This window comes from Trachurus japonicus, chromosome 10, assembly GCF_045865225.1.
Source record: "Trachurus japonicus isolate A0001 chromosome 10, Traja_1.0".
Lineage (NCBI taxonomy): Eukaryota > Metazoa > Chordata > Actinopteri > Carangiformes > Carangidae > Trachurus > Trachurus japonicus.
The window spans coordinates 6,042,178-6,055,161 of record NC_140916.1 but is presented as its reverse complement, the minus strand read 5'-3'; the positions used below and the strand labels follow the sequence as shown (position 1 = coordinate 6,055,161).

The following is a 12,984-nucleotide window of genomic DNA, read 5'->3' as shown; positions in this document are numbered from 1 at the left end:
CCAGAGATGGACAGAGTTACTCAGTCGACCCCAGCACTTTAGTAAGAGTAGCCTACAAATACTACTGGTCAAAATTTACTCCGTTACAAGTAAAAGTAGCTCAGTCGACATGTTACTCGAGCAAGAGTAAAAAAGTACTTGCTTTTAAAGTATCCAAAAGTACATGCTTTTAAATGTACTTTAAGTAAGAGTAAGAGTAAATTTCTTATTTTTCACATCAATGAATTACTATAATTTTTCCTAAATGTAGGGTTTCCTTATTTGACAAACACAGCTTGTGTCCAATAGTATTTTAGAAAAGAAAGAGAAAAAAAAGAGCAGACCTGAAAGTAACAAGTACTTTTCAGCCTTCCTAGAAAAACTCGAGTAAAAGTAAAAATATTTGTCTTGGAAATGTATTCAAGTAAGAGAAATAAGTACTCAAGTAAATTTACTCCTACGGTCCACCACTGCTATTGACTGACCTGGTGCAAAAAAAAAAAAGAAAAAAAACTTTATTTAATGGGCTTCATTTACATTTTCCCCCCAATGTGTCATTTGATTTTTGTTTGAGTTTAAATCCACCTTTATTGAAGTTTTACTACCAGACACTGACAGCAACCCATCCTGCCCTCTGCAACAGGATTCAAGATTCAAGATTCAATACTCTTTATTTGTCACATGCATAGTTTGTTTGTTTATTTCACATATCAAAAAGTTTAAAAAAGATATAACATATAAAATCCAAGACAATGTGAAGGAGAAATGCCAAAAAAAAAAATCCTCCAGGGGCTTGTGGGGTGGCATTCTCCGACTACAGTTCTAAGCTAATGAGCATACATTTGTGAAGTACAAAAACCGTTCATACATAATAAATACAAACATGGTTTAACATGATTTAACATTGTACAATGCAATACAAAAGCTTGATAAACATATGATAAAAAAAAAAAATCCCAGTTTAGATAGGCAGACCATGTGGAAAGTATTGACTGGTTAGCAGGAGTGACTTTAGTGCTCTCCAAAATTGTTGTAAAGATGAAACAGTGAAATGAAATCCTGACTACACCCCCCAGACAGTGCTGTCCACACAAGTGAAAATCAAAGGGCAAAAGGGTTAGAGAGATAGAGAGATGCTCATGGCATGTTCTGATTCAGGAGCCTGACAGCTTGTGGATAGAAACTTCTTTTCAGTCTCTCTGTCTCCGCTGCAATGCTCGTGAACCGCCTGCCTGATTTCTAGAAGAGCTGAAACATCCCATTGCAGGGGTGGAATGGATATAACAATGCATTTGATTTTTAAGCTTGTAAAGCTTTGAGCTATACGTTTTTAATACATGAAAAGTGCTTTGTAAATGAAGTTTGATTGATTTGACTGCCTTTTTGACCTTCTCGCTTCTAAAGAAAAAAAAAAGACTGAAGAGCATCAAGTCCAGAACAACCAGGTTACAGAACAACACATGCCCCCGGACGTCCAACTACTCAACAAAAGCCACATGATTGGTTTAATCAAAGGGCTGGCAAACACTATTTTAAGTACAGTACTTATTATTGTATCTATTTTACTATTGTTATTTAATTTATGGTGCACTTTCTGTGGACTGCTGTGCTGTTAACCCCACCACAGGTCCTTAGTGTTTTGTTTTATTGGGTTGTATCCTATTTCATGTTTATCTTGTAATGTTTTATCTGTGATGTGAGTGAATGTTTTTTGTCAGTGCATGTAGCCCACTGAATTAAATTCCATTTGACATGTCAATATGGCAATAAAGTAGCCAATTGAATCTAAAAAAAAAAAACATATAAAATTATAGTGAAAAAAAAGTTCATATAGACATTCAAAATAATTTATTGATACACAGGGCCGATGCAAGGAATTCTGGGTGTCCTCTCCTCTCCTCTTTTTATAATGAGGCAGGTCCACTTACTGCTGTAAATAAACATGATTTTTCTTTCATATGATTTGGCAGTGTTGATTAGATTTAGGGAGCTTAAACTAACTCTTTACTGTAAAACATAGGATTGATTTTAAGATACTTTTCTATGTTTGTAAAGCGCTTCATGGACTAAGCATCTGAGTATATTGCTGAACTCCTCGCTCCCTTCTCCATCTCTCGTCCCCTCAGATCCTCTGACAAATCTTTACTTTCCATCCTGCATACAAATTTAAAAACCAGAGGTGACAGAGCATTTTCAGTTGCTGGTCCAAAACTGTGGAATAATTTACCACACTCAGTTTGTTCTTCACCCTCTATTAGTATCTTCAAAACACGGCTAAAAACCCATCTCCTTTCCATGGCATTTGATTCGGCAAAGTATAGGCTACTCCATCATCGTCTGATTTACCCACTGTTTTTAAATGTTCTTTCTCTCTGTCTTTGTCTCCCTTTTTATACTCTTTTATCAGTGTTGTTCTTGTGTTGCACATAATTGTAAAGCACTTTTGTCCACATTTGTTGTTTTTTAATGTGCTCTACTATATAAATAAAGCAAACTTGACTATTACTTCTAACATTTCTAAGGCACTCTTCACTCACAATGTCCTGCCATTTGTTGCTAAAGCTGAAGTTATATTCTGCAAAAGCTACAATATGTTTGCGTGAGCAGAACAGCTTTCATGCGCCTTGTATTGATGTTGACCCTAGTTAGTATAGAGGCATGGACACTATTCTTCCATTAGATTTGACCTCGTTTGGCGTCTTGATGATGGTGATGAAGTGCCGTCTGACACGTCGATCAGTTCTCCAGTAGATAATGAGATGATGAGATCTGTGGACTGTGTTGATGGCCATTATCAAATGATATAAATGACTTTCATCAAACCATTCAGTGAAGCCTTGTTCCCTCTGGATGAAGACCTTTCATTTTAATCTGTACTGCTACATAATCCGCCTGGCTGTTTATGTGGATGTCATCATCATTGATAAAGGGAATTAAGTTAAAACCAGACATCCTGAGAAACTTGTGATGACATGCTGCTGCAGAAATGTTTGGTGTGAGTCAAAATGAAGCCACTACATGCACAACAACAACATGGGTCAATGACGTGATGCAACCCAATGTCAAGTGGTGTAACTGGTATTTTTTCATAAAAATCTGATTATATGCAGGAAAATCATTCTGGACTCAAATGTGGAATGAGTAATTCACTTTTGCAATGCAACACTATGTTTCTTGACAAATCTTATGCAATTTGTCACACATTATTTAGAAGAAAAAAAAAACTGCTGTGTTTTTGGGATATGTCCTGCCCAGTGTTGCCAAAATGCAATAAAATTTAGATGGAGAAACACAGCAAATACAAAATATCTATTTCAATGTATGGTTTCCAAAGAAAGAATACTTTTTTATAAGTACATTTCTTAAATCCACTGTAGGTGGATAAAATATTTAATATTTATCATTCATCATCTTGTGGGTACACCATTTGACATTTTCAGGGGCATCCAGTCTTACTTTTGTTTTAAAAAAAGAGGTTCAGATGTCATTTCAAATGACATAAAACCAACATGAATTCAAAATTTACATGTTTACAAATGGATGCACGATTTAAAAGCATTTTTTTCCAAGATATTTTAGAATTTCTCTTCTTCTTGTCAACCCTTATTTGTCACTGACCCACATATAGTATGTACTGTATAAATATAAAGGTGCCTGATAAGAAAATATATGCTTCCGCGTTGTCATACCCAGAAACAGTATCAGAGTGGGAGCTCTCACTTTTTTTCCATTCTCTGTGTTCGTAGTCTTTGCCTGCCTCTGTTGAATACAAAATCAATCAGTCATGTACATTTACCCATGAAATCAGCCTCCACTAAAAGACAATGTGTGATTTACAAATACTCAGAACACAATTTCATTCATGGTCTGAAACTGGACACAACATTTACACCAAATTAACACGAGGGGGGGCGACACATGGTGCCTCCGAGTGAGTTAAACCTGTATTAAAGAGTGGAGTCGTCTTGAAACACTAAACACTGGATGATTATATTATTGTTAACAAACTGGCTGTGTGTGGGTTTGTGGACTAGGTAAACCAAACCAGATTTTTTTTTTTAGAAAAGCTGTCAAAGGAAACATATAAATCACAGTTTTCCAATAAGAAAAATGCAGCTAAATGTCTCTCTAAAATAGTGTTACAGCATAAAGGGACACTTTCCTTCATTACATGGGAAAATGTTGATCTGAAATCAATACACTGCCACCATTAGATCTGTATGAGACAGTGAATTAATTTAATTGCATTCTGAGAAATTGACCTTTTATTTTGGTGTTATCATGTAGCCTATGGTATTATGTAAAAATGTAACTACAGAGCAAATCAGGCTCAGCTTTTCATGATGAACCACATCAGCTCCTTTAACCTCTGCCTCCAAGTATTAGCATTTGCCGGTATAAAATGGCCGATGAAGTGGAAATGTGGCAATTATGCAGGCAACACTCCCGCCTGGTGGTGGCTTTATGAACTCAATTTGTAAGATTACAATAAAGGCAGATTATCCAAGTAAATGCAGATTTAAAAAAGCACCAAACTGCAGCCTCCATGGTGCTGATTTAAATGCATCAAAAAACCCACACAACCTTAAATTAAGACTGCGAGATTTAAGATAGATTTTCAAAACATTAAAAACTTTAATAAAAGCAGAATACAACATAGGGGCGAACTGAACACATGGATTTCCAATACAGTTTTAATCTAAACAAAACGCCTGTAATGGGACGGGAGAAGTGGAAAAAAAAAAAAAGAAAAAAAAAAAAGAATTTACAGTTAACAAAACAGTCCGTGACATTTCTCCAGAAAAAAATACTTTGTCACGGTAAGTGTTTTAAGATCAAGAAACTCAAGCAATCGAGTCCCATGCTGCCCGACACTGCCACCAACTTCACTTAAAACCCTGAGTTCATGATGCAAAAATAACAGACACATCTGGCTGGTTTGCAAGACAAACAAACTCATTTCTGAGTGAGCAGTGACTGACATTAATTAATTATTACGGCTTTTACAAATGGTTCAAAACAAGTAAATTTTTTTTCACCCCCACCCCTCCCTCCCCTCCCCTCCCTTCCCCTCCTCACTCAACTCAAAACATAACAAAAAAAAAAAAAAAGTACGATTCAATAATTCACAATTCTTAGTAGTAAAGTCCATAATGTGTGGAATAAGAGGACAGATGGGTCCGGGTGGGGGGGAAGAGCTAGGGGTCCTTATCACAGTCTCATTCATTCCGTGTGTGTGGGTGATGGGCACTACTGCTTCATTTGAATGAACAAAACAAAGACCCCTCACCCCCCACCTGGGCTTGTGTGGTGGTGGTGGTGGTGTATGGTGTGTGTATGTGCATGAGAGAGTGTGTGTGTAATGTGTATGTATGTGTGTGTGAATTCAAGTTCGTTGTAATCAGATTTTTTTCCCCCATGAACATTTCAAAAAACAAAAAAAAAACAAAGTGGAGGAGGAAGCCACTTTAATAGCCGCCGCCAAATCCTCCTCCCCTGCCGTAGCCACCGCCGCCCCCTCCTCCTCCACCACCACCACCGCCGCCGCCTCCTCTGTTGTAAGGAGCCCCGCTCCTGTAGGAGTAGTTGCCCCCCTTCATTGCACCATAATTTGAGTGCTGTTGTCCATAGCCGTCCCCAAAGTCACCATTACTGTACCCACCCCCCATCTGGTTGTCGTATTCTTCGTAGCCACCTCCGTAGCCCCCTCCGTAGCCTCCTCCGCCGCCGTTGTAGCCCCCTCCTCCGTAGCCGCCACCACCGCCGTAGCCGCCGCCGCCGCCGCCGTAATTGCCCCCGCCGTAGCCGCCTCCTCCGTAGCCGCCGCCGCCTCCTCTTCCCCCGCCATAGCTCTGCATCCCTCTGCCTCTGCCGCGTCCCCCTCCTCTGCCGCCGCCGGAGGACATCTCCTGCTTGGTGAGCGCCTTCTTCACCTCCACCTTGTTGCCGTTGATGGTGTGGTACTTGGTGAGCACGGCTTTGGTCGCCGAGTCGGTGTCCTCGAAGAAGACAAAGCCGAAGCCCCTCTTCCTGCCGGTCTGCTTGTCGGAGATGATCTCGGCCTTCTCCACCACGCCGAACTGGGAGAAGTACTCGGTCAGGTTGTCCGGCTCGATGTGATCCTTCACGCCGCCGACGAATATTTTCTTCACGTTGGCGAGGATGTCCGGGTTGTTGGCGTCCTCTCGAGCTATGGCCCTCTTCAGCTCCACGTTGTTGCCTTCGACGACATGTGGCTTAGCCGCCATTGCTGCGTCGGCCTCCTCCGGCGTCGAGTAGGTGATGAAGCCGAAACAGCGGGACCGTCCGAGCTGCTGGTTCATGACCACGACGCAGTCACTCAGCGTGCCGTACTGCTCGAAATACTTACGGAGGCCATCTTCCGTCGTCTCCACGTTCAGTCCTCCAACAAAAAGCTTGCAAAGTTTAGCCGTCATGATTGAATTTCTTCTGTGTGGACGGTAGGATGAGACCGTCCCTCTTCTTCTTCAATGGACGACGTCAGGGCGGGCCTTTCGACTCACGCGGCATCGTAAGACGTAGCCGTCGCTGATTGGTCGTCTTGAAAAAATCTCCACCCCCATTGGCTGGCGAGCGAGTCCCCGTTCTGCCGCCTTCCAGTCCTGTCGGAAATTTGAAACTCCTGGTTAAGAGGCGTGGATTTGTGATAGTCGTGTTCCTTATTTCCTTTTCCCCCCTTTCCTACTGTATGAAACTTAATAAAAATACATTAATGTAAAACACAAGCACGTAATTAATACTTTTGTGGCACAAATTGCTGTTGTATTATCCCATGGCATTAAATAACGCCGTGTCCTAATTAAGTCATTTAGGTTATATCGCTGGTACTGTACAACCAGTGAACACAACTATGCAGCATAATGCCTACGGATCTATGCTACGGATACATAACCGTAAAAAACACGTATCCCGCAGAATTAAACCCTACTTTACAACACCAAAAATCGACATTTCCACTACAATATGACTTCAAAGAATTACGACTGACCACATAGTTGTAGAAGAGGCCTGAAAATACATGATACAAAATCGTCTTTGACCAGTAGACTAATAGACCACCACTGCAGTCCAACTGTACGTCAAACACAGAGCTGTAAAATCACCTACAAAGTGACATAACCACCTGGCTGAGGGCTGATAAGATTTTTTTTAAGTAAAATGCTATAAGTAAAACTCAACACCGTGAATCCTTAGCAAAAATAATAAAATCAACTGAAGTCCATATTTCACATACTAGTTTTGTGGTTTTCGATGGCCAGCACTGACCTGGTTTTCCAACACTAATTATTTATGTTCTGTAGCAGTGCTTGACATTTCAGTAATGTGTTTTACAGTTTTAAAAAAAATACACTGGTCATATAGCTTTGGTTCTTATTAGGTGGCATTTAGAATAGACATATACCGTAACATTTTATGCTGACTGAACTTCTCACAATAAATGAAACTTGTCTCCACTCCTCCCGCAGGCAGATGACTGAGCTGCTTAGTTCAAAAGAATCTGCAGGACAAAAGCATGATGCAACATGCCCATCCTGCTTTGAGCTGGTAATTTCTGCAATTGCTTCCTTAACTGCCCATTTTCGTGGTACTTCTGGCACAGCCTAGGCACCGAGAAAGCTTTAGTATCAGTTTTGGGAGACCAACCAACTGTTAAACTAGGCCATCAAGTTTTTTTTTTTGTCTGTTCCCTCCCTTTAGCACTTATCACCATACTTCTTGGCTCCTTGTCTTTGTTGAGTGTGATTCCCTCCTCACATGGTTCATACATGAAGATGCCCCGTGGAGTTTCTGATCTCTAGCAGGCCATGGGGAGCAGTGTGTGTGTGTGTGTGTGTGCATGAAGGTGACATGACACACTCCTGACAATGATTTAATACTAGTCCACTGATTTACAGGTAGCATTGCTCTGAGGTGAGCAGCAATATACCATAAAAGGCAAGAGGGAAGAATACTGCAGGCCCAAACATGGATGAAACCAATACGGGGCATATAATATATAAATCTGCTTTGTAAATGTGAGAAATACACTGTATTGAGGTAACACCGACTGTAAACATACCTTTAGTTTAGAGGAAAACTCCGGCGGATACCTTTAAACAGCCACAACACTCACACTATAAGGTATAAAGACCATGCTTGCCTCCTTAGTTTCACTCAACAGGCAAACAATCAAAACACAAATACTCCAACTGTGGCCTCTGAAACCTTGTACATTTTGACACCCGTTCATGACGTGGGTCATCATCACCAACTATGCCCGGTGTGAAAAACACAAAAAGTAACGTAACAAGACTCTATTGGTATATAAAAATAGATATATTTATTGTGGATTCATAAAAAGCACAGCCAACATAACAGATGTTTCCTTTTCCTACGGGACGATGAGAAGCATCATTAATCCTATAAAGAAGACAAAGTAAGATTTACACTCCAATCGGCATGTCAAGCATTACTCAAACACAATATTGTCACGGACTGTTATGACACTTTACATCTCATGAGACATGACAGGGTTTAGTCCACTTTTATGGAATGAGATTGTCACTGCGTTGTGTTGGTTTTAGTGCTCCTTTCACTCACATCAGTACAGCCAAGGCATATGAGGTACATTATTAAAATGCCACTGGCACCAAAACAGTGTCTGATGTGTTAAATGTCATCAAGGGTTTCTTGATAAGCTCCCTGATAAAGACCGTTTGTCTTTATCTCAAGAGTATGATAAGAGACCGCTTCATGCACGGATCATTTGCCACTCAATCAGCAGCGTCCTTTCAATTTTGACAATGAAATGAAACCAAAACCAACTGAACATGACAAAGACAAAAACCCTCAAACATGGCGCCCACTGGCCTCTGACACTCATGAAAACTGTGCACCTTCTTCCCCAGACTGTTCAATGCCAATTTTAGGTGCATTTATGAACTTGCAGGACAGATACACTGGTGTTGATGCATTACAAGCAACCTCTCATCATTGTGCAACATTGCTCTTGAGTTGCAACACTTGTTGTCTTTAAAGGCTCAAGGGCTTTGTAATATTGGGAAACATGGCACATGGCACTCTCTCTGAGGGGCAATTCCACACATCACGAGAGTTTCATTTTGTGTCATCAGCCCTTTTGCAGTTCATTTACAGATTCTGACCATAACGCACACCTCCCTACAATCATTTTTAATTGCTTTATAGATCCTGTGAGATCTTTAGTGTGGTTAATATAAGTTGTTAAACAATGCACGTAGGTCTTCACCTTCACAAGCATTTGAGTTCAATCAATGCTTCTTGTTTTGCAACAAATCTGCAGACAAATGTTGCCTCCAAGCTCCACTTGGATGAAATATGCCAACAAAGCAATTTACATCTTATTAGTTACATGAGCCTTGCAAGAGGAGCAGTGCACCATTTAGTTTCCTGCAGAACCACACACACGTGACAAAAGTCACACACACACAAACCTTTGTCGGATTAAACTCTGTTGAATATAAAAAACACGAAGACATGATAATAATTTATTATATATATATATATATTTTGAAACACAGTGCCCAAATGCAAGCTTCTTCTCCAGGGACATCAGTTGTTCGTCAGTGGTCCCCAAGATAAAGCTGAGACCTAAGATTGAAAGAAACCATAAACCCATGCCACCACCTTTTATTCTGTGCCCTCAAACTCTGCCGTCTCCCCTTCAGTTGATAACAAACGTACTGTACTCGATCTGCACCTCACATTGTACTCACCGAGCATCCTAAAGAGACACTCCTGTCCAAACCAAGACCGTAACCTGTCATGCATGAGTATAAGTACACTTTAAAAAGGGTCACTTCACAGGTCCATTGTTCTCTCTGCTGGTCATTGGGGTCAAAGAACATCTGGTTGCACTGGAGCACTGTGTTGTCAAACCCCTCCCCCATACCCCACTCCCACCCCCCCAAACCTACAGACATCTCCAACAAACCCTGTCAGACAGATTGACCACTTTTTGGGGGAGGAATCCTTTGTGAAAACTGACTTCACCTGAGGGGGAGAAGGCAGCACAACCACTCTCCGGTTTCCCCTCGGTCGGCGTGCCGTGCCGTGGGAGAGAGACACACACACACACCCCGTCGTTTTTCGGGGTGATGTCCTCCTTCGTGCCCCAGGTTACCGTAGCAACCTGAAGGAGATGGGAGAAGAGACAGAGTGAGAAACTGGACAGAGTTGGTTTTCCTGGAGGAGACACCAATTTACTTGTTCCATTATCCCATTTAATGGTGGAACAAAGTCTGGGTCCCCCTTCCACCCACTTCATTAAAGTTCATTAAATAAGACCACATTAAATGCCCAACCCCCCCACATTTGTTTTTTTATTTTAAGATTAGCTATATAAAAGGCGCATTAAGCTATGAAGTGTCAGTTAAGTTGTTTAAGATTAAATAATGGCACACTTGTGCACCATCACCAAAGATAATCCATACAATGGTTGATCAACACAGAGTGAAGACAGGTTGATTTACATACCTAGTTTGCTGGATGTGGATATCCTAAAGAGATATTTCAGACTCCTATCACAATCGACCCCAGGTAATCAACAGGGTCCTGATGTAGCCTACAAACAAACTGCTACGGCTATTTTGGCTGGGATAGCCTACTGGAATACGAGTAAGAACACCTAAATGTAGGAATAATCAGATAATCAAGATAAATATCAGAGCCCTCATGTCGACATATAGATATATTCAAATGTGTAAAAAAAAAAAGAGAAAAAAGAAATATATATATATAAAAAAGAGTTATTAGCAATGTCTAAAAACCACAAAATCAAAAACAAGGTCAAACCCTACAAAGCCTACATGCATTGGCTGTGGGTAGACTAAATCCATTCATTTCACCCACCTGAGAGTAAGGAATAAACTGGGAAAGATGCCATGTAACTAAAGATCAACAAGATGATGCCACTTATAAAACCTGTGGACGAACTTGAGGAAGCCTGGTTAAATAAGTAAAATAACTAAGCTAAGTGGTATAACGTTTTATTTAAAATGAACATACATAAGCATACCAAAGTGTTTTAACAGTAGGTTTGTTCTCCAGACATGAAAGTATACAATATACATTATATTGCTACAGGTAGATGGAAAATGAACAATATTTAGGTTGAAACTAGTTCTATGCGTGAGTTTGAGTACAGTATAGGGAAGGAAACAAGGAAACTGGATCCTGCAGTACCACTTTCCCGCCTTTGCTGAATGACCAGAGTAAATAATTAATACAAATTGAAGTATAACATAGCTATGAAATCCAAAAACCACATAACATGCTTTCTCAAACTCATACATTGAAAATTCACACTAAATTTTTCTTTACTCCAGGAAACAAAATCTAAATCTAATTGCTTAAAAATGTAAATATTTAAGATAATCAGAACTTTGTCAGCAAAAACAATCCTACATCGAAAATTTTTCCAAAAACAACGGGGTTGAACGCAAATAATAAAAAAAATAATCAACTCTAAACGACAACCGCACGCCATCAGCGTGGGAACATAAAAAGGGGGATCAATCATTGTGTGTATTTTTATTCTTCATGTTATAATGTGTCCTAGTTGTTGAACGGCAACAATGGCTGCTCGTTATTATCAGGTTTTCTGGGAAGTGACCTTCCTACCTGTTTGGGGTTTTGAGGTCTTCATTATGATTAGAGAGAGAGAGGGGGGGTCTCTGTCCGTATCTCTGCCATGGTTGGGTTTCACGGCAGACGCCCCGTAACTGAATTTGAGTTTAGTCGTTCAAATCCTGGCTCGAGGTAATTTGTGGCAGGGGGGATGGGTGGTTGACTCTCCATTGTACAGTCATCTCCTAGTAGCCGCCGCCGTAGCCCCCCCTTGGGTAACCACCGCCGCCGCCGCCGCCTCTGGCGTAGGGGGCCGCGCTCCTCTGCCCGCCGAAGGGGGGCCCTTTCATGGGGCCGTAGCCGGAGGAGTGCTGGCCGTAGCCGCTGCCGAACTCGTTGTACCCGTTGCCACCTCCGTACCCGCTGCCCTGGTCTCCGTAGCCGCCCCCGTACGGGCCGCCGTACCCTCCGTAGCCGCCGCCGCCGCCGCCACAGTTGTAGCCTCCGCCATTTCCGTAGTTGTAGTTTCCGCCGTAGTCCCTGCCGCCGTAGCCATTTTGATTCCCCCTCATGCCTCTGCCCGGTCTGCCGCGGGGCGCCATGGAGTTCCTGTTGGCCGCCTGCATCTCCTGCTTGGTCAGGGCTTTCTTCACCTCCACTTTGTGTCCTTTGACGGTGTGAAACTTCACCACCACCGCCTTGTCGGCCGCGTCGTGGTCGGTGAAGTACACAAAGCCGAAGCCTCTCTTCTTCCCCGTCTCCTTCTCCGAGATGACTTCGGCCTTCTCGATCTGGCCGTACTGGGAGAAGTACTCGGTCAGGTGTTCCTCCTCGATGTCGTCCTTCAGGCCGCCGACGAAGATCTTCTTTACCTTGGCGAGGGCCTCGGGTTTGTTGGCGTCCTCTCTCGCCACGGCCCGCTTCAACTCGACCGCGTTGCCGTCGACGGTGTGCGGCCTAGCGGCCATCGCCGCGTCGGCCTCCTCCGGCGTGGAGTAGGTCACAAAGCCGAAGCAGCGCGACCGCTGCAGCTGCTTGTTCACCACCACCACGCAGTCGGTGAGGGTCCCGTACTGCTCGAAGTGCTTCCGCAGGCCATCGTCGTCGGTGTCCACGTTCAACCCGCCGACGAAAAGTTTGCAAAGCTGGTCAGTCATTTTTGATTTAAAACAACAACGAACGAGACGAGTCTTGAGTCAAACTCGGTCGGTAGTTAATCTCAAAATGGTGGCGAGGGGGAAGAGCGCAGATGTTTTTATACCGGAGGGGGAAGCTTGATATTTGGCACCACCTCTTCCGGTCCACTGTTCTGTAATTATGTATGAAAAGACGGCAATCGATATTCTGAAGTAAAATACATAAAACGACACATAAAACCACAACAATTGTGATTAAAAG

At 42.1% G+C, this 12,984-nt stretch overlaps 3 protein-coding genes across 3 annotated transcripts in view; 1 reads left to right on the top strand and 2 right to left on the bottom strand.

The window, feature by feature from the left end:
• The window catches only part of ctbp1 (C-terminal binding protein 1), a 207,229-nt gene that overhangs the window by 130,676 nt on the left and 63,569 nt on the right, over nt 1-12,984 (top strand). The window lies entirely within an intron of this gene.
• Nucleotides 4,591-6,482, bottom strand: LOC146979312 (heterogeneous nuclear ribonucleoprotein A0-like). The gene has a single exon (XM_085789022.1). The coding sequence runs from the start codon at nt 6,414-6,416 to the stop codon at nt 5,448-5,450; it is 969 nt and encodes a 322-aa protein (XP_085645148.1). The 5' UTR covers nt 6,417-6,482; the 3' UTR covers nt 4,591-5,447.
• LOC146979311 (heterogeneous nuclear ribonucleoprotein A0-like) lies at nt 10,991-12,815 on the bottom strand. Its single transcript, XM_085789023.1, has one exon. The coding sequence runs from the start codon at nt 12,741-12,743 to the stop codon at nt 11,832-11,834; it is 912 nt and encodes a 303-aa protein (XP_085645149.1). The 5' UTR covers nt 12,744-12,815; the 3' UTR covers nt 10,991-11,831.

Coding starts and splice junctions, on each gene's coding strand:
- LOC146979312 (XM_085789022.1), bottom strand. CDS start 6,416: ATGACGGCTAAACTTTGCAAGCTTTTTGTTGGAGGACTGAACGTGGAG.
- LOC146979311 (XM_085789023.1), bottom strand. CDS start 12,743: ATGACTGACCAGCTTTGCAAACTTTTCGTCGGCGGGTTGAACGTGGAC.